We start from the raw sequence: 20,405 nt of genomic DNA, 5'->3' as shown, positions 1-20,405 counted from the left end.
GCCCACATTTCCCTGGCACTAAAGCTCAGGTTAGTGACCTCAGGTGTGTGTGGGGTGGGGGGTGGATCTGGGATGGATTTTCTGGACAAGATGTGGGAAAAGGCAGACTGGGAAAGCGAAAGGCTGGGAGCAGCTTCAAACCTTGGGTTTCCCCCCACCCCCCACCCCGGTTTGCTGATCGGGAGCAGCTTCAAACCTTCATTTCTCCTCTAAAATTGGCTGATCGGGAGCGCCAGGAGGGGCAGGGTGGGGACAAAGAAGTCGGAAGGCGGTGCTTTCTCACACCGGCCACTCGCAGGGGTTGGATTTGGGTTTCCACATCCTCCTGGGTGGGGAGGTCGTTTCTTCTCCTCCCGAGGCTCTCACAGCCCCGGTGGGGGATAGATGGGGGTGTCCGTATCCCCCGGGACTTAGGGGTGGGTGGTGTAATTTCCACTCCTCCCGGCGGGGTTCACAGCCCTGGTGAGGGGTGGATTGGGGTGTCCGCATCTCCCGGGATGGGAGGGGTCGTTTCCTCTCCTCCCGGGGGTCTCGTAGCCCCGGCGGGGTCATTTGGGGGTGTCCGCATCCCCCAGGAATGCTGGGGTCACCTCCTCCCCTCCAGGGTGTCTCACAGTCCGGTCGGGGCTAGGTGATGGATGGGGGTATCCGCATCCCCCAGAATCTGGGGCAGTGTGTCATTTCCACTTCTCCCGGGGGTCTCGCATCCCCGTCGGGGGATGGATTGGGGGTGTCCGCATCCCTCGGGATGGGCGGGGGGGATCGTTCCGCTGCGCCCCGCCCTGCCCTCCCCGCCCGACGCGGCAGCTCCGCCACCCCGGAGCTCCCCCGCGGGGCGGCGGCTCGGTGTGGGGAGGACGGTATGTCCCGATTTATCCCGATTTGTCCCGATTTATCCCGGTTTATCCCGGCGCGTCCCTCTCCCTTTCCCGATCCACCCCAACCCCTCCCAGCCCCTCCCACCGCGCTCATTTGCATACCGGCGCGTCTTCCGCCCTCCCATTGGGCGGCGGGCGCCGCTCATTTGCATGGCGGCGGGCGCTCAGCCAATGGGCGCGGCGAGCCCGGGGCGGGGCGTGGCCAGCGCGGGGCTGGGCCGGGCTTGGCTGGGCCGGGCTCTGCCGGGGCTGGGTTGGGCTTGACCGGGCTGGGTTGGGCTTTGCCGGGCCTGGGTTGGGTTTTCCCGGGGCTGGGTTGGGTTTTTGCCGGGGCTGGGCCGGGCTCCGGGCGCAGGGAAGAAAGGCAGACGCGCAGGGCTGGCCGCTTCTCCCGTTCCTGCCATTGCGGAGAGCGCGGTTCGCCTCCCCCCCCTTCCCCCCGCCCCGGCCCCGCTCCCTTTCCCGGGATCGCAGCGATTTGGCCTCTTTAATTGGAGGTTTATTTTATTTTTTTTTTTAAACCTGGTTTGTTTTAATTTTTTTAAAATATATTTTTTTTTAATTACACCGGTGGAGGGGAGGTCTCGGAGCGGTTTGCTGAGCAGGGAGACAATAGCGGTGCAGCAGCCGCCGCGCTTCTCCCTTAGAAACAACAGCAGGCAGCAGCAAAAATAATTAGCGTGATTGCATAAACGCAGCCGGGGGTTGATTTTTTTTTTTTTTTCTCAAGATGTCTTATCAGGGGAAGAAAAATATCCCGCGGATCACGGTGAGTGGAATAGCGGCGGGGAAGGGGGAGGGGTGCGCGGGGATGGAGCCCTTTGTGTGCCGGAGCGATGCGGGGCTGGGGCAGGATAATGGGATCAGGGATAATGCGGCGCTTCCTGTGCTGCAGCGCCCTGGGGGCTCGGGGAGGGGGCCGGGGTCGGCACAGCCGGGGATGCTGAGCCCCGGCCGGGGGCGGGCTGGGCGGCATCGCCCCCGCGGGACCGCGGGGACCCCCAATCCACCCTCGGCGGGTGCCTGGGATGGGCTCTCCCGACCCCGGGGGGGCTCTGCCGGCCCTCGGGGTGTGCCCAGGGTGGGCACGGTGCCCTCTCTGTGTGCCCGGGGAGAGGTCCCAGCCCTCGGTATTCCAGGGTGGGCTCGGTGTTTGCCCTCGGAGGAGCCCCCCCCCCCAACCCTTGCTGTGTGCTCAGGGAGGGGTCCCTGCCCTGGGTGTGTGCCCAGGGTGGGCTCTCCCTGCCCCCGGGGGGCTCTCCCAGCCCTGGGTGCATTCCCGGGGTGGGCTCGGTGCCCCCGGTTTGTGCTCCATCCCCGCCCGCCCCATCCCGGCTCCGGGAGGTGGGGTGGGGGGGATCAACCCGAACCCCTCCATCCTCGCCCGGGGATGGTCCAGGATCGCCTTTTTCCCCCAAGAAGCTTCTGGCAAGGCGCAGGTCTCGGAGCGATCCTGGGGGAGCAGGGAAGGAGCCGTTATATAAAATCCCAACCCCTCCCTCGGTCTCCTTGTTGTGGGAGCCGATTTAGGGCAGGTATTGCAGATCCAAGGGTACCAACTTTTGGTTACGTAAGACATTCCCGTCTAACGGGCTGCTGGAGCCGCTGGTTGGTTTTGCTTTTTTTTTGTTTTGTTTTTTTTTTTCCCTTTGGACACGAGAGTTTCTCATCCTTGGCAGGCGCTCCTCGCCCAGCCCCATGGACACACCCATCCTCGTCCTCCTTCCTCATCCTCGGGGGCAGGAAAGGGAGCTCTGGAGCGGGGCTTTGACGTGTGGTATTTGGGCAGGAGCCGCCGGGTTGGACAATTACAGTGGTGAAAAAACGCGGAGGATGCAAAGAATTGCGATAAATGAAGCATCTTTTTTTTTTTTTTAAATTTATCTTTTTAATGATTTTCTTTTTTTGGGGGGGTAGGGAGGTGGTTTCCCCTCCCAAGATCCAACGGTAAAGAGTTTTAAAAAGCTGTTTAAAAGAGAGATGGGGGTTCCTGCCTGGACCCCTGTCAGGAACATGACGCATTTTTCTTCTGGCTGAGCGCTCTGATTTACGTTGTGTGCGCCCAACCCTCCTGCAAAGGGATGGGGAAAAAAAATCCCATTCTGCCCTGTGGTATAAACCTGGAATTACCAGCCGGGACTCAAAGCTTGGAGGAGGAGGATAATGGATGTGTGGCTGCCCTGGTTTCGCTGCATCCACAGGGTGAACAAGGCGGATTCAGTGGCAGAGCCTCACACAAAACTGCGTGTGCTTTTGTCTCCAGGGCGGTGGAGATGAGCAGGACGATTCACCCTCGTCTCAGACCCTCCAAATCCTCAGCAGCAGCCCTGGTGGTTAGCAGAAGCATCATTAAAATGCTCCAGGCTGCGTTTTTGTGGCCACTATCCGCATATATTTTTCCTTCTTCTTCCCTAACTGGTGCCCGGCGCGCTGGGACTCGGGCTGGGGGTGATATCCGAGGCCAAACTCCCGTCATTTTAGTGGCACAGGGAGCCTGCTCTGGAGGTGGCATCAGTACTGCAGTGCTTCTGGAAGTGGTAAACACGTAGGCTGGCCTGGTAAGGTGGGTTTTTCACTCCCCACGTTAATTCATCCAGGCTTATTGGCGTTGGCAGCAGCTCCTGAATTTACATCTGGAGGTTTCCTTTGTTTTTGGAGTCGGTGGCTTTACCCAGGGAAAGTCTCCTGTGTCAGCAGGAGGAGGAAGGAGATGGGGGAAAAAAAGAGGGAGAAGGACTTAGCATCTCATAGATGTTCAGCAGTTGTATAAAAGATGGATATAATGGTATAAATCAGTAGCTGATGCAAGATAGGGGCCCTGAGCACCACTGTCACTGTATTATATGTATTTTCTATAAGTTCAGGGCACCTCTGAGTTAAATTCCTGCTTCCCACCCCTTGTTAAAGTCAGCTTTCAGTTCCCCCAGCCTTTGGCTGTGCTGGGATCGCTTTGTTCTCTCCCAAGGGCGGTTTTTGGGAGGAGGAAGGAGAATCACAGTAAGTACAAGTGCAGATTCTGGGGGGCCCAGGTGTGGCTCGAACCAAACCCTGCATAACACACGTGTGCTTTGCCCTAAATATTCATCTGCTTTAAAAGTGCATCTGTGATGTGGGGACTGGAGGGAGCTCCCACCCTGAGCTCTGCAGTGTGTTTCCCTCTTGTTGATGGCTACTGCAAAAAAACAAACAAACAAACAAAGATACATTTGTTTTTGACCTAAAATCTGGCAGAGGCGAGCTGTACCCCGTGCTGTGATAAAATCACGTTGCCTGCTAGCTGCCTCGTTGTAATAACCTTCCTCTTCCTGCCAAAGCATCTTCTAATTTGAGGGAATCTTGTAAGTCCTACCGACAAACTCCGTGTGCTGATCCCGCGCTCGCCTCCATCTGCTCGTGCAGGGGAGCTCTGGAAGGGCTCAGTGAGGATCCACTGCGTGGAGACATCACTAAATTGGACCAAGGGAGGCTGTTTGTGTTGTGTAACCCCTGGCAACAGACTTTTGGGCCATTTCCCTGACAGCAGTCGGCTCCTCACGTTGCGCCAAGCAGTGACTCGGCTGTGTGGGTGCACACATAGGAAACTGTGCATCAAAAAATAGAGATGTGGCTCCTCCACACCCCTTCCCAGGATTATTTAATGCTGCTGCTGCTGCTGCACGTGGTGGTGCCAAGCTGCAGGTAGGAGTGGAGCTGCCAATAAACCCCCCTCCTTTGCCGTTCTGATGGATTTGGTTTTTTTTGATCACTGGTGTGATGAAAGGACATTTTATCTTTCCAGCGGTCGGCTCGTGGTTTGACGTGCACTGGTGAATAATGCAGGGCTTGATGCCTTTACCTCCCCTTTCATCTCTGGAGTGACACTGCAGACTTGTCAGCCTTCTTTCTTGCCCTGAATAATTGTGTCTTGTGCTGTGTCTCCTTCTGTTGCAGAGCGATCGTCTCCTGATCAAAGGCGGTAAAATAGTTAATGACGACCAGTCTTTTTATGCAGACATTTACATGGAGGATGGGTTGATAAAGTAAGTGAATCTCGACGTTGTGTTGTGGTTGGGGATGTGCAGAAATGCACTGCAGAGAGCAAGGAATGGCTTGGTCTCACTGAGCTCTATTAAATTGCAGTGGGGGGGAGGAAAAAAAAAAAGAGTATTTCACGTGCATCCTGGTGTTTAATGAAGGGACTTTAAAAACAAGGTGTTGAATTAAATAAACAACAGGGCCCAAACCCCCCCTGGCTCAGAGGAGGCACTTACATGTGCTTAATTTCAGCCATGTGAGCAGCCCCATGCTGAGATGACACATGTGTTTGAAGTTATCTGTGTTGTAATGTTTGACTGAGTTATGACTTCAGATATTTTGAATCCAGAGTTCGGTGTCCTAACACACTTAATTCTGTTTTAGGATGGGAGGCTGGACTTAGGTGACCTCTGGAAGCCTCTTGCAGCGCTGAACTCTCTGGTTCTGTGATGCAGAGATCAATCCAACCCCCCTCAAAGCTAAAAAAAAACCCGAGCCTGTGGTTGAAGAGGTTCAGGCCTCTCTCTGTGTTTTCAGTCCTGAGAACATGCCTTTCTGGCACGTTAAATACATTACAGATTTCTTTGGAAAATCACTCCTAAGGGGGAAAAAAAAAAAAAGGCAAAAAAAAAAAAAAGACAAGGCAGAGGTTACAAACAAGGAATTTTCCTGTGCTGCATAAACAGCCAGCACATGTGCTTTGTTAATCAAGGTTAAAAGTTAAAGGAGCCAGCCAGGGACAGCTAATTAATTGCAGTGTGTCACCCACTACTGCACTTGCAGAAGTGAGCCTGTGAGGAGCTGGGCTGGAGGCACCTCTGAGGGTCTCGCCAGGCCTTTGGTAACCAACATCTGCCTGGATTTGTGTTTGTGCAGGGGCTTGGGCATGAGAGGAAAGTAGATAATGCAGAAGCAAAAAGTCCTCCCAAAGCTGTGCTAGGATCTGAGTGGGTGTGGGAGAGCTGGAATCAAGTGTTGAGCTGCCACTTGGCCACCCCAGTCCAGCCCCAGTAAAGCTGGTTTGGGGGCAGTGATAATCCATGACCTGCACAGCCTCTTCCCCAGCTGCCAGGGGGCTCCTTTTCCTTCTTTTATTAAAAAATAATATAAATACACTTATAATGTATATATTTATATATTTATAATTGATATATATATACAAAACACATCACTTTAAACCAAAAATACAATATAAATATATAAACAAAAATATACAACAATTCCTTTATCGTTGCCCCCTGATGTCCTGAAGGAATTGCACACCCCACTCCCAGTTTTGCAGCTGCTCCAAGGGGAAGAATAAAATCCTCTCAGCCAACGTGCTGTGCTGATGCTGTGCCCTCATTTACGTGGAAAAAGAAAGCTGCAGCCAGGTTGAGTAGCCCGGGGGGTGTTTGTTTACACCTGCCTGGGCCTGACAGTGCTCTTGGGAACCTCTTTTTTTCTCCCCAGGCAAATAGGGGAGAACCTGATTGTGCCAGGGGGGGTGAAGACCATCGAAGCCCACGGCAGGATGGTGATTCCCGGAGGGATTGATGTCCACACCCGCTTCCAGATGCCCGAGCAGGGCATGACATCTGCTGATGACTTCTTCCAAGGGACCAAGGCAGCCCTGGCTGGAGGCACCACCATGATCAGTAAGTGGCTGGTTTTTTCTGTTCCAGCAAAGCTGGGCCTTTCCCTGTCCCAGAGAAGCTCAGGAGCTCTGTGGAAGCCACACATTTGGGACCGGGTGGTTCCTGTCTCCGTGATGTCTTGTGGAGAGATGCCCATCACACTGTTCCCACCCAGCAGCTCGATGCCAGTGTTGTTTCCTGTGTGTCTTTGAGAGCTGGGCCACTTGCTGAAGGCTTTTCACATGCCCACTGCAGCCTCACCACTGGGTTTTTGTTAGCGTGGTTCCTTCTCTGCTCATGTCCTCTTCTGGGGGAAGAGAGGGATTGGGAAGTGAAAATACCTCAAAATAGACAGACAGACAGACTGGCTGTTCTGCTGACAGCAGGATTAGGCACTCCTGGTGTTGCCCTCTGCCTCTGGAACGCCTCAGGAATGAGCTCCAGGCTCTCTGTCCCTGCTTGTGCTGCTTGGCCTGTCAGAGCCAGGGTCTTAAAACTCCATGAGCGAGTCATTGTTGGTCCTGTTGTCTGAGCTGGAGTACAAATAAACCCCTCTGCTGCAGTGTGAACTCTGCCATGGTGCCCTGGAGTCTGTTGCTGCACAGAGAATGAGGGATGAAGGTGTGAAGTGATGCAATATCTGAGCACCTTCCAGCCTTTCACGAGCTCTGAGGTGCTGCCGTGTCACAGGAGGGGAGTTGGGGCACAGAGGAATAAAGAACACGGTTCAGGACAGGTTTAGTGCCTATTGTCCAATCCAGGGATACAAAGAGATCTCAGGCACAGCCAGGGATCAGCCCAAGCCTCCTCAGTTCAAGCCCAGCTCTGTTTGGACTGGAACATCCTCCTCTCTTGGAGCTGTCGTTGATCCCCGGGCTGGGATCGACTGATGTGGAGGTTGGGAGTAGGAGCCAGTGGTCCAGACACAGCCTGGCCTGTGAACTTGGCCTAATGCTTCGAATAAATCACCTTAAAATTACCTGGAAAGTTATTTTTCGTGATGTTCTCAGCTCAGAGTGTGAGGTTTGTGCACAGAGGTAACCCCACACGGGAATGTGACGTGGGAATGGAGCTGGGGACTCATTGTGTGCACTGATATCCAGTTTTTCCTCAAGTCTTTGCTGTCAGTTTAAATGAACAGCACTGAAATGGTGTTCTCCTTTCAGAAAATTCAGCTTCAGTTCGTTGACTTTGTTCCACTGGTTGTTCCTTTGTTATTAATGCACCTGGTTCACACTTGAAGTACCATTTTGTTCTTCCTTGTTAAGCTGAATTAGATCAAAATAACTAAACGTGGCCTCACCTGAAGGCACCAAAACACAAAATACCTCTGAACAACAGAAAAAAAACACATCTTCCTAAAGCTTTGTGGCAAGGACACTGTTTGGGATGATGGCCAGGCGTGTCTGAAGGGTGGGAATCGGCCCCTGGAGCTGTGGAAATCAGGACAAATGATCCAGCCAGACTTCAAAGCTGTCAGCTCAGCTGTTTTCTCAGCGAAATTCCAGCCTTTACAGGAGTTTTTTTCCACACTGGAGCAGGGAGAGCTGCCCTCCTGAACGTGCTCTTGGTGGGTGGCCTTTCCCAGAGCAGGTGGGATGTGGTTGATGGCAGAGGTTTTTATTTTTTTTTTTTCCCTTTTATGATAAGTAGGGCAATATTTAGTGAGCTGGTTCATAATACTGGCGACAAATTACAGCCTGAAAATTGCACTCTCACAGTTGTATCATTGTATATTTTAAAGACTGGGGCTTCTCCAAAGAACCTGCTCCTCCCATGGACACGTGTCCCACTGTGTGCCTCTGTTCCTGGGCTTTTTCTGGGACAAAAAAAGGCCTTTTTGGATGTGAGATTTGTGGAAAAAAAACCACAAAACACTCCACATTTCTTCATTTGTGCTTTGAGCAAGCTTGGTATGATTTATTTACAAATACCTTTGCTCCCTCTGTTTATACACAGCCCTAATTCTGGGCAAGCAAACAGGTTGGTTGGCTTCATGCTTCAATTTATTTCACATTTTTCATGCAGGAGGGCGCTTTGAGGCTGTTTACTTCGCAGTCACTGTAGGGAAATATTTATTTTCCATAGGGTTTTCAGTGAAATTAAACCAAGAGAGAGCGCTGGGTATGTTTCCCACTGATGTGGGGGTGATGATCCCAGTTTTTTTTCTCCCCACAGCCCTCCCGAGGTTGCTTCACCGAGGAATTAGGGTTGATTTCTCTTCTGGCTTCCCCCGGGGCCATCTGAGCAGGAATTCCAGCTATGATCCTTCTGTCCCTGCCCTCCCCAGTGCCCAAGGCAAGGCTCCAGCTGACTTTGCTGGTGGAGGAGCAGACAGGGTTGCTTTTGCTGGGCTCAGATGACCTGTTGTGATAGGGCTGTTGCTCTGAGATGACAATTTTTTTGTTCCCCTCTGTCCCCACCTTAAAACAATATTAGTGTGGGCACGTCAGCTGAGGGGGAACGGCCCTGTGTGTTTTAGGATAGCATTGCTCTGGAAAAAAAAGACTTGGATTCTGGCCCTTTTCAAATGTCAGAATGCAGTGTTTGGGCATTAGGGATGAAAGGAGCATTCCAGAACGATCCACAGAAGGTTTTGAAGGAGGATGGGGGGTATTAGGGATGCTCCAACCTGTCAGGGTTGCTTCCCTGAGCTCCCCTGTATTCCATGGAAAAAGAAAACCCTTCCAGAGTTTTGTCTGAAGTTGCCCTTTACAAGAGATTCTTTCCCATCCACAGAGCCACAATTTTTGTGAGCTAAAAATGGCATTTTTTTATAGAATGATAGAACATCTCTGAGTTGGAAGGGACCCATGAAGGTCACTGAAATCCAGCTTTTAAGCCCCTGTTTTCCCACCTCAATGCCCCAGGATATAAAGCTGTCCCTGGAGCTGTTGGAGGAGGGAGACTCAGTGCCAGGACCGGGGTGGCCTCTCCAAGCCTGGTGATGCTTTGGTTGCTTATTGCCTGTGATGGGTAAAATCCCCCCCTCAAAACCAGTGGGAAAACTCCCTGTGATTTCAGCAGAGGCAGGGACTGCCTTCCCCTGCTCCCAGCCCTTGGGAAGGGATGAAGTTAAGCCCTGTATATTTACTGTCTCTCTCTGATCCTCGAGCCTGTTTAATATCCCAGTGAGAACTCCAGCTAGCCAGGCCAGCTCCCACACACATTTCAGCCCCTCCTCCCAGGCTCTGCCTCTTCCCTGGGTATCTGCTGTCCTTGGGTGAAATCTCTTGCTGACATTGCCCGTGTTGACTCAGTCAACCGCTGTTATAATCACAGAGGGAAATTACAGTGAGAGAAATTATAGCTTCTCCTGGCTTGGTGACTTGGAAGGCAGCTGCCTTTTGAACTTGTCTAGCAGTTATCCTAATAACATGGAGTTGGGCACTGGGGATATGAGCTTGTGTATCTTGGGGAGGTTCAGGAACCTCACATGGGCTGCCTTCAGCTTCCTAATTCCTTACCCTGCTATTTAAGGAGCTCGTGGGCAGCATGGCAGAGGTTTTCGAGCAGGTTTTGAGCTGCTCAGCTCGGTCCAGTTTGTCGTGAGGTGACACCAGGTCTCTCCCAGGTCACCCTGAGGGTCACCAGCTTGCTGGAAGGGAATGTTTCCAGCCTGGAACGCTTCCTTCACCTCTTGGTTTTTGATCTGGGACTTGAGGGAGTGGAGCTGCCCCAGAAGAGGTCGGACTATTGGAGTGTGTGAGCTTAAGAGTGGGGTTTAGAAAGGAATGCAGATAAACCAGTGAAGACCAGATCATATTCTACCTCACTCTGGGTGCTTTTATTTTACATCATCAGGGTTAATTTTATCCTGGTGGAGAGCAAGAGTCTAAATGGTGAGGGGAGGAGGAGGAGGAGGGGAGCAGAGGCACGGAAGGAGGTGACAGCAGTGGTCACGCAGGGACTTGTGGCTGAGCTGGAATTATAAAACCGAGCATTTTGCATCCAAAAGCAGCAACCACAGAGCTGCAGTGTCTCCCCAAGTCCCTGGCTGTGTGTACACAGCAGTGCATTGTTCCCCAGGCACCAGCCCCAGTTTTGTTTCTCTTTGCACCCAGAGATGAAAGGGGAACTGTGCGGCTGGACCAGCCCTGGCTCTGGGGCTCTTTGGCTTTCTGGCACTGCTTCTCCTGCAGCAAAGAAATGCTTAATTCTCTAGAAATGTGCTGAAAACGTCCACTTGCTTCTGTAAGAAAGGATTGGTGGAGGTTTCCTTGGCCTGTGTGATGAGGGTGATGGCACTGCCGGGGGTTCAGAGTCCCCGTGGCCCTTTCTTAGCCTCCCCTTGGTGCTTTTTATCCCCCCCCCAGCTGCAGCCTGGGCACTGATTCCCACTAAATCTCCTCGCTCCACCGACTCCCAGCTTCCTGCTGGTGTGTTTGTTGCTTTCATTCAGGGCAGGCTTAAAATCCTTAATGGGAGAGTGGGGCTGTCAGCAAGAGATGGGCAGTTCCCTGGTGCGAGCTCCTCTTTCCCGAGCCCTTAAACCCCCCTAAGTCCATTAGGCTCAGCCTGCACGGGCTGTGCAGCTCCTGTGCAGGCACAGCCTGCCCTGCTCCAGCCTCCCAGCAGGGCTGGATGGGCTCCTCTATTGTTCTGGTGGGATTTCCAAAGAGAAGGGGGGGATGCTCGCTGGGATCTGCCAAGCCCTTGATGTCCCTTGCCAGAGAGAGCACAGGAGGAAGCAGCTGTGCAGACCTCGGATGTGCTGTGTGTTGGTGTGGGTGAGCTGTGGGTTTTTCCACCCCCCCTCCTCCTCTTTGGGCTGCAGCTATTGTTTGTCATCCCTCAGAGCTGAGAGGACAGGCTGCTGTGAGGAACAGGAGCAGACAAGGGCTTGAGGAGCTGTGCCTGGGGTGATTGGTGTCTTCAGCCCTGGCTCTCGCACACTCAGGCTGGGCTGTCAGTGCTGAGAGGTGAAATCCCTGTGCCTGGTGCTGGGAGTCCTGTGCAACCACCCAGCACGGCTTCTTTGTGAGTCAGGTAGATTTTTTTTTTTCCCCCCTATTTTCCCCATCTTCTGCCTTGCCCGGGGCAGCTCTGGATCCTCCTCTTGCTCCTTTCCCTTGGCAATGCTGATGGTTGGTGGGGCCCACGCTGGTTTTTGGTTTGCCCTGTTCTGTCCACCCCATCCCTGCAGAGGAAGGAGGAGGGCATGGAGAACATTCCCCCACGTGCTTGGAGCCCTGGTTTGGTTGGGAGCACAGGAGGGTTGAGGAGGCAGCAGCACTGACAGCGCAGCCGCTTTCCTGCAGATGGGACTGACCTAGATTTTTCCACGCATCCAAAATAAAAAAAAAAAAAAAGGGATTTGGCTCTCACTCAGCAGAAATAACCAGTGTTGTCTGTTTATGCAATGGCACTTTAATGCCTTTTATTCCATATAACGCTGGGGATCAGGAGTGCTGCTTTCCCACTGCATGGAGATGATGAGTTCGTGTTCTTTCCTTTGAAGAGCTGCTTTTAAGTGCTTTTCTTAAAGAATCCTGGAATGGTTTGGGTGGGAAAGGAACTTAAAGCCCATCCAGTGCCACCCCCTGCCATGGGCAGGGACACTTTCCCTCTCCCAGGTTGCTCCAACCTGGCCTTGGACACTCCCAGGGATCCAGGGGCAGCCACAGCCCCATCTCTGTGTTGTGCCTTTTGCATTAATGGAAAAGGTCTGGGATATTTTGAAGGGTGCAGGTGGAAAAGGTGGGTCCTCCAGGTAAGGCTGTAGATGGGGGGGGAAAAAAAAAAAACCCTTAAAAAATAAAATATAGTTACCCACCTCCCTTAATATAACCCCACTAGCTGTCTGTGCTGGGTTTGCAGGGCATGTGTGTTAAACCTTGCTGGATAAACTGCCTTAATCACCTTCAAGTCGAGACAAGGTCTTAAAAGAAGCAGCAGGAAATGGTGCCTGGGGCTCTTTTCTTGGCCTGGTTTTTTTTTTCTGGGCAGGGATTTTATTTTGTTGTTTTTTTGCCTTCCTACTGGTGTCCAATTCCTTGGCTTCTTGTGCCTTCCCCTGAGCTTGACTCAGCAGAAACCACCCTGGGCAGGCAGGACCTTTTAACTCTCTCCTCTTTGTGTGGCAGGGGAAGGAAACAAGTGGTGCCTGAAAGAAGGGAAAGCTCCAACTCCCTGCAGGATTTCCCACTCGGGGTGGATTTGGGAGTGTTGTCTGTGGAGTGGAATTTGATGTCTTCCATCAGCAGAGTGGGTTTTTTTCCCCCCCTCTCCCCTTCAGCCCCTTCAGTCCACAGATCCCATCTGTTTCTTAGGAACTGGATATTTTTTTTTTTTTAATCTTTCTGGTGAGAGGCAGAAATGCTTCAGGAATACAAATGAGCTCCTCCTGTCTGGCACACTTTAAACCTTGCTTTATAAACTGCCAGCTGTGACCAGCTCGGGGCTGTGCCTGCAGCTTTTCCCAGCCCTGAGTGCCATGGAAAGCCCTGTGCATCCCCCAGGAATGCAGAGATGGGCACTTAGGAGTTATGGCTTCTGGGAAAACCCTTTTTTTTTTTAAATTTGGTACACTGCAGTTAGTGCTGGGACTGCCCCTGTGGCAGTGGGAGTGTCCTTTAATTCCTCCCTGCTGGCTGTCCACGAGGAGAGGTGGCTTTGTTGTAGCTTTAATTCAAATTAATGACCTGGTATTACAAGTAGAAAGTGATGATTTTGACGTAGAGCTGCCAGTTTGGGAAACACTGGATGCCACCAGGCAGTGAGGTGCTCCCTGTCCATCCCAGGGAGATGTTCCCAGTGCAGGTGCAGAGGAAAGTGCTTGTGGTTCTGAGTGAGAAAATAGGTTCACCACGCAAATATCCACTGGAAAAGGCCTTGGTGGGTTTTCAAAGCCCATCAGAAAGGTCCATGCTGTTGGAAGCTCCCCTTTCAGCCACTCCTTGGGCGAGTTTGCACCAGATTGCTTTGTTCCTGGAGCAGCTACGGGGATATTTTTGGAATCTGGGGGACTCTGGGTGTTTTTTACATATGAATGAAAATTCCCTGGCACAGCCTCCAGGCAGCAGGAGCTGCTGAAGGAGTTCCTTGAGAACCACTTTTTTTTTTTTCTTTGCAGGGGAGGGGGGAAGTCCTCAAAGTGCAGCACAGTGAGTGTGTGGTGCTTTGTGCCCCCAAATTTGGGTTTTTTCCCTGGCTCTGGGAAGATCCCAGACTGTTTGAGGGGCTGGGGGCTGTGTCACAGGGTTCTCTGTTTAAATATCCCAGTATTGCTTCAAAAACCTCATTCCAGAGTGGGTGCCAGTTGATGACAATTCCCAACAGGCTTTATTGCAGGGAGGATTTCTCAGGGTTAGTATCAGTGTCCAAAGAGAAGAGTTCAGCTCCTGGTGGGGTACAAAATACTCCTCAGACTGATGTGCAGGGACTTTCTGCACTGTGAAACCAGAAAGTTTTGTAGGTGGAGGAAAATTCAGATGTGCAGGTTGGGAGCTGAGTGATTCCCACCCAGGTGTCCTGCACGGATCCAGGGGCACTCCTGGCTGATCATGGAATGGTTTGGGTTGGAAAGGACCTGAAAATCATCCAGTGTCACCCCCTGCCATGAGCAGGGACACCTTCCACCAGCCCAGGTTGCTCCAAGCTGGCCTTGGACACTTGCAGGGATCCACAGCTTCTCTGGGAATTCCATCCCAGCCTCTCCCCACCCTCTCAGGGAGGAATTTCCTTCCAGTATCACGTTTGAGGCAGGAAATGAAGCCGAGGTGTAGAATGCAACAGCTGGCCCTAAAAGCTTAATAATGCAGCTTAAAATAAAAAAAAAACCACAACCCAAAGTCAGATCCTGTCTGTAGCAGTTTCCCAGGGTAATTTGTTGTGGAGATCTGGGGTTGGAAGAGCCACAGACTCTGGGCTGGCAGGGCAGGTGATGCCCATCCCCTCCAAGGGGGAGATTTGTGCCCCAAAAGTGGATCTGGGCTGTGCCAGACCTGGAGAAGGAGGTTCAGCAGCTGGGCAGGCACTGCCACAGGAGGGTCTGTTTAAACTAAGGGATAATCTAGTTAGGACCTCCTACAGGTTAATGATTCCAGAGCTCATTTGCAGCCTTAAAAAAAAAAAATTTTTTTTTTTTCAAAAGTTAATTGTCCGGAATCAGAACTCTTCACTTTTATTTTTTGGGAGGAGAAAAAAGATTTTCCAAATCCTGGAAACACGAAGCTCTCTCAGAACCATGACAAATTTCCACTGTGAAAACTGACATCCTGCAGTTGGGCTCCTCTTCATCTCCCAACGAGCCCCCCTGAGACAACTGTGGGCCACGAAACGAAGCTGAGAAGCCAAAACTTGGCCATAAATGATGCAAATTCCAGCTCCCTGGGTGGAGTGGAAAAAGCCTGACGGGCAGGATCCATCTCCACTGACCTGAGAGGGCCACGTGGTCCTTTGTCCTGTTGTTCCTGACCCAGCTCTTGCCCCTTGGATGGGCTGTTGTGGCTGTGTTTTGTCTCCACTTGGAAATCCATGGCTACAAACAAAAGGTTTTTCTCAATCCCAGTCCCTCAAGGTTTGCACACCAGTTCATATGGAAGCCTTTGATGTCCTGTGTGCTGTTTTTTTGGTTTTTTTTTTTCCATGTGGAGTGTGACTAAAAGAAAGGATAAATCTTGGAATCACTTAAATATCTCCTTTGAACTTGGCTCTCCTCCTCCTCCTCCTCTGCCATGGAGACCTCCTGAGGTACAAGCACAGCTTGGATGGACAATAAACCTGCACTGGGAAGAGATGGAGCCTTTTTATTTTATTTATTTTTTTTTTGATCTGACCTTAATACATCATCATTCCAGCTGCTGGAGAGGGTTATTAATTATTGCTCTTTGTGCTTGTGTCCAGCTGGCCTCAAGTTCTGAAATTTATTTTGGATGCAGTCAGCAGAAAGGACAAGTGGAATATCTGGGTGACATCAGTGAGGGAATAAGGGAACAACATTGCAGGCTGGGGGTGTAATCAGGGTGGCACAGATAAGTCTTGACTCCTCTGAGCCTGCTCCAGCTTCTGATTTCTGGGCATTGAGTCCAGAAAACTGGGCCTAAACTGACAGAAAACAGCGTGGGATGTCATTTAAGCTGCCTTTTCTCTTAGTTTGTGCAGGAGAAAACAGTCCTTGGGGAGTGGGATTAGCACTGGAAGTGCTGCTCTTACTCCTCAGAATAATCTCTTTATTCCAGTATCTTTTCTTGGGGGAGGGGGAAAAAAAAACCCTCCACAGTAAAATAATGTGGGAATAAATCCCCCCCACGAATAGGCAGAGCTAAATTCTGATTGCTGGAGCCAGGATGTTAAAAAAACAACAAAAAAAAAATCCTTTCTTTGGCTTCTAATTACTTTCCAGTGCAGCACTCCAGGTGGAACAGTTGGGATTCAGAGGGATCTTGTTGCTGTCCTTCCTTGCCATGGATCAAACCCAGGACCTGGAGCCTGGCTTAGAGGAGGGGTTGGGATGAAATAGGAATATGGGAGGTGTGAGACTCTTTTTGGTTACTTAATTTGGGATTTTTTGAGCTCAGAAGAAGAAGTGCCGAGGCCTCTTTCTGTCCTGAGTGGATGCTGAGGGTCTCTTTCTATCCTGAGCTGGAGGTTGGGTTTCAATACTTCTACCAGAATTTCTGTTGCTGGGAGGTTTGACTTGGAAACACCTTCTGTCATTGGACAGGACAGCTTTTGGTAGCTCAATTTCTTGGCACGTGAAAGGCTCCTGGTACCCAGGTAAAAGCAGAAGGGATTGGGAATTGGAAGTGTCTGGCTGAAATAAGCTCTGGGATTATGGGATAAATCTGCTGTGAAGCTTCTTGGGTCAGTCCAGGGCCTGTCTTGCAGCTCATGAATATTGATTTTTATTCCACTTTGCTCTGCTCCCAGTTCCCACCAGTGCCAGGAGCAGCTCCAGACTCTCCTGAGTGGGGCCCTGTGCAATTAGCAGGGCTGAGTTTAATTACAACCTCTCCACAAAATGCCTTGTGACACAGAGTGTACAGCTCCATAAACTCACCAGATTTCATCACATGCAGTTGCTGGGGGGGGATTAAGTGGCATTAAACAGGCAGATGTGTTTACAGTGATTCAAGTTTTTGGGGTAGGGGAGATCTGCCTGCTATCAAGTTCAGCTTCAGTGTTGAAGGATTTTCACCTTATAAACTCCTCTTAAACAATAGGGGCACGTTTAATGCCTGTAGGAGCAGGAAATAATGAGTAAAACTGCAGTTCAGGACAGCAACTGGAGCCCTGAGTACGTGCTTTTATTGCATACACAAGTTTTGGTAACATCTGACCCTGATTCACGTTTATACTGTCCACATCAAGTCGTTTTTTTTTCTCCTCCCTGGTGGTGGTGTTCATTAGCTGGGAGCCCCAGAAAATCCTCTTGCATGCTTTGGATGACACTTAATTAGATAGTTTAAAAAAAAAAACACAAAAAACACCCTTTCCAGGGGAAAGCTGGAAGCAAAGGCTATTAATAGAAGCTCCAGGAAGGGGTTGTTTGCAAGCCAAGGCCTGCTGAAATGAGGCAGGATGCAAAAAAAAAAGGGGGAAAAAATGCACATGCCACAATACCAGGAAGCTATAAAAGCCATTAATCCCCACCCATGAGCACATCCATCCAAAAAGGAGAGTTTTGTTTGCAGGGAGAGGCAAAGAGCTGCCTTCAGCTTCTCTCACTGAAGCAATAATTTCTCCTGGGCTTAGCAAGGGGTCAAAAATATAAAGGCCTAGCTCTAAAACTGCTCTTTTTTTTAAATTTTTTTTTGTTTTGAGAGATTCCAAGTGCCAGAAAGAGATTATATGGGATTTTTTTTTTTTTTTTTGTGGCTTTGCTCTCAGAGCATCCTGCAGGCTGGGGGTTAATTCCTCAGCCTTCTGTGCTGGATTCCCTGGAGCCCAACTCCAGATATCTCCCTGCTCCAGGAAGGATCCCAGCTTGGAAAAGTGGGGGTCAAGGTGTGAGGCAACATTTTACTGAGCCATTTGGAGCGGGCTGTGGAACACACGGGGTGGTTTTAAAGCTGAATGAAGGCCAAGGGGTGTTTAAAGCCAACATTTCGAATTTTAGGCTGCTCTTCGTGGAGTCAGGGGTTGGATTTGGTGTCTGTGTGGGTCCCTTTCAGCTTGGGATATTCCATGATTCTTTTAAATTCTGTGAAAAAGCAGGAGTGATCCGAGCTTCTTAATTACTGTGTGCCTGTAAATGGGATTATGTGGAATGTAATACAACTTATATGTCAATATATGATAATAATGTGATTAGTCAATGCTAATTTTCTTGAAGTAAATGCACTTTATAAAGTGATGCCATCACTGCCCCACCCCACTTAGATTTTTCCATCCTTCTGTTAAAACTGTCTTCCTTTATTTTCCCCCTGTTTTGGAGCCCTCCCTTTAAATCCACCCCCCTGATTTTCCCCTTTCCTTTCACACCCAGCCCCGGGGGTGGTGGGAATCTCTCTTCCCATCCCATGATCCCACCTTTTTGGATGCAGGGTGGCTGGCTGCCAGCTCTGGGGCAGGAGGTGATAACCCAGCAGTGGTTTGTGGTGGTGTCTCCCTCCAGCTCGTTGTCTGCCTTTAATCCTCATTAATCTGCTCAAGGAGGAGGGAAGGGATCAGGAGTGAGAGAGGCAGGCAGGAAAACAGCCCTGGATGGGTGGGTGGGAGCTGAAATCCCCGGGGAGTAAGAGCAGATGCACCTTGTGAGATGTGTGTGGTGACAGGAGAGCAAAGCCAGGCAGGGCAGGGGTAATTAGGAGAGGTAATTAAGGGTCTCTGATTAGGGCTGGAGCAATCCCAGGGTGTGGGTCCTGCAGGTGCTCAAATCCCCCTGCCCTCAGAGGATTGTCTGGGAGGAAGATAAACACACTACCCAGTCACTCTGGAATCCTGTCAGGGTTTTACCAAGGGAGAAGAAAAAAAAAAAATATCATTTGTAATATCTAACCCCCTTGTTCTTATTTTTATTCTAAAGCAGTTCCTCTGCTGATGTAACAGCCTGGTTCGCTCCTGAGCCACATTTTTTTGAGATTCTGCAGCTCAGAAGGTTGAAAAATAAACCTGCAGGATGTTTCCCTGCCCGTAGCTGAGAAACCACTAACCTTGGCTCTGCCATGGGACTTGCTGAGAGTGGAAGTCAAATAAAGAGAACTGGAGGATTAGGCTGAATTTCACTACAAGGCCCACAGACTGTTCCGTTCCTGCTTTGAAGGTTTCACCTTCACAGAAGGTTTTCTCAGTCCCAGTCCCTTGGGGTTTACAGGCCATTTTATATGGGAGCCTTTGATGTCCTGTGTGCTTTTTTTTTTTCCTCATGGGCTTCAAGTGTGGAGTGTGACTAAAAAAAAACCATAAATAAATCTTGGGATGGCTTAAATATCTCCTAATGATGAAGCGATGCTTAAATAATCTTTTCTTTTTCTCTCTCTCTTTTTTTCCTGGTTTTTGGAGCTGGCTTTGGGGTTTTTAAAATTGAGCTGGTAACTTCCTTTGCAGCCTCCAACACAGCAATAATCAACAAGAGGAAGCAAACATCTGGGCTGCGTGGGGAGGATAAAGGGGTGACAACAGCCCTGGTGTCACCGCAGCTCGTCCTGAGTGTGTCCCTGCTCCTGGGGCAGATCATTCCCAGGGGTCACCCTGGCAGTCTGGGGCTGTGGGAACGCAGCAGGATGGAGCTTTCATCTGCTGCTGGAGCTCAGGGGGCCTCCAAGGAAAAGCTGCCTTGTTTTATTCCCAGCTCTTGAGCTGTGCCTGAGGACTGGAAGGACTTTTCCCTGGGCTGGTCGGAGGCAGTTGCAGTGTCTTTTAACAGCAGGAGAAGAATCAACCTTGGCTTCTCTTCTTTCCAGGATTTAGGCTCGTTCTTGCTGGTTTGGTCTCCCAAAACCCCCAGCCCTTGCACGTAGGGGTGTGGGCTGTGACCTTGCAAAGGAGTTGGTGCCTTCTGTTGTAACAAGGGATGGAAAAACTTTGGCATTTGTGTCTGAGTTACCTCCAGGGATGCCACTGTGACTGTCCCCTGCTCTGCCCCTTCCCTGAGCCACTTTGGACTGGCTCAATCCCAGTTTTTGAGGGCTGTTTTCTTCCCTTGGCACACCCAGCTCTCCTCCTCGCTGTCCTCTTCCACGTGGCTGCGGTGGAGTGGTTGATCACTGATACTTGCCTGGCACAAAACTGCTGTGCAGACGAACTGTGCTGTGTTCTGATGGGGCTGGTGGGGTGGCTTGGCTGTCAGGGGGCTCAGGGGATGCTCTGACTTTGTCAGAGATCTGACAGAGCTCCCTTTCCCCTCTTCCCACTCCCTCCACAACCTCCCCATTAGTCCCAGTTGGGCAGTGCACGAATTGAGGTGGTGATGAAGCTCTGATCCCAGACACCAGAGTTATTCCTGGAGGCTCCAGAGTCGTTCCTAGGGACTCTGTGCTGGGCTGTGAAGACTCTGTGTTAACCCCTTGGTGCCTCCAGGCAGGATTTCCCAATGCCCACAAGCCATCCATCATCTTGGGGCTGACAGAGCTCTCTTGCCTGGAGTAGGGATGGGTTTATGACTGGGATGTGTTACAGCTGAAATGGTATTTGTTTTGTTTTGTTTTGTTTTGTTTTTTTTAACGAGGCAGTGGGCTGAGGAAGACAGTGCTTGTGTTAGGGCCATTTGTGCAGACCTGGGGTTTCTCTGCATCCCCACTGGTGAGGAAAAGGGAATGTTATTTTTCTCCTTGTTGTTCCTTCTACTTAAGCTAAAGATTAACTTTGGCAGAGCGACAAGGGGGCTTTGTGCTGGCCAAGAAACAGTTCAGCCTGGGAGTTGACAGAAGGTTTCTGACCACTGGGGAGGAGGAGATCATGCAGCAGGAATTGGAGGATTTTTTAAGAAGCAGGTCAGTTGATTGTCTGGTTA

The 20,405-nt window shown here is 50.8% G+C and overlaps 1 protein-coding gene across 3 annotated transcripts in view; it reads left to right on the top strand.

The window, feature by feature from the left end:
* Positions 1-20,405, top strand: part of DPYSL2 (dihydropyrimidinase like 2) — a 48,511-nt gene that overhangs the window by 7,599 nt on the left and 20,507 nt on the right. For 2 of the 3 annotated variants that reach the window (XM_050325676.1, XM_050325675.1), the window contains 2 exons: positions 4,809-4,897; positions 6,345-6,529. In XM_050325676.1, the coding sequence (XP_050181633.1) occupies positions 4,809-4,897; positions 6,345-6,529 (274 nt within the window). Of the gene's footprint in view, positions 1-1,226; positions 1,648-4,808; positions 4,898-6,344; positions 6,530-20,405 lie in introns of those variants that run through there. The other variant, XM_050325677.1, reaches the window with a different exon arrangement.

Source organism: Myiozetetes cayanensis, unplaced genomic scaffold (genome assembly GCF_022539395.1).
Source record: "Myiozetetes cayanensis isolate MyiCay16 unplaced genomic scaffold, myiCay2020 scf30, whole genome shotgun sequence".
Taxonomy (NCBI): Eukaryota; Metazoa; Chordata; class Aves; order Passeriformes; family Tyrannidae; genus Myiozetetes; species Myiozetetes cayanensis.
Note: the sequence above shows the minus strand (reverse complement) of the source record. Positions and strands in the feature narration are given on the sequence as shown.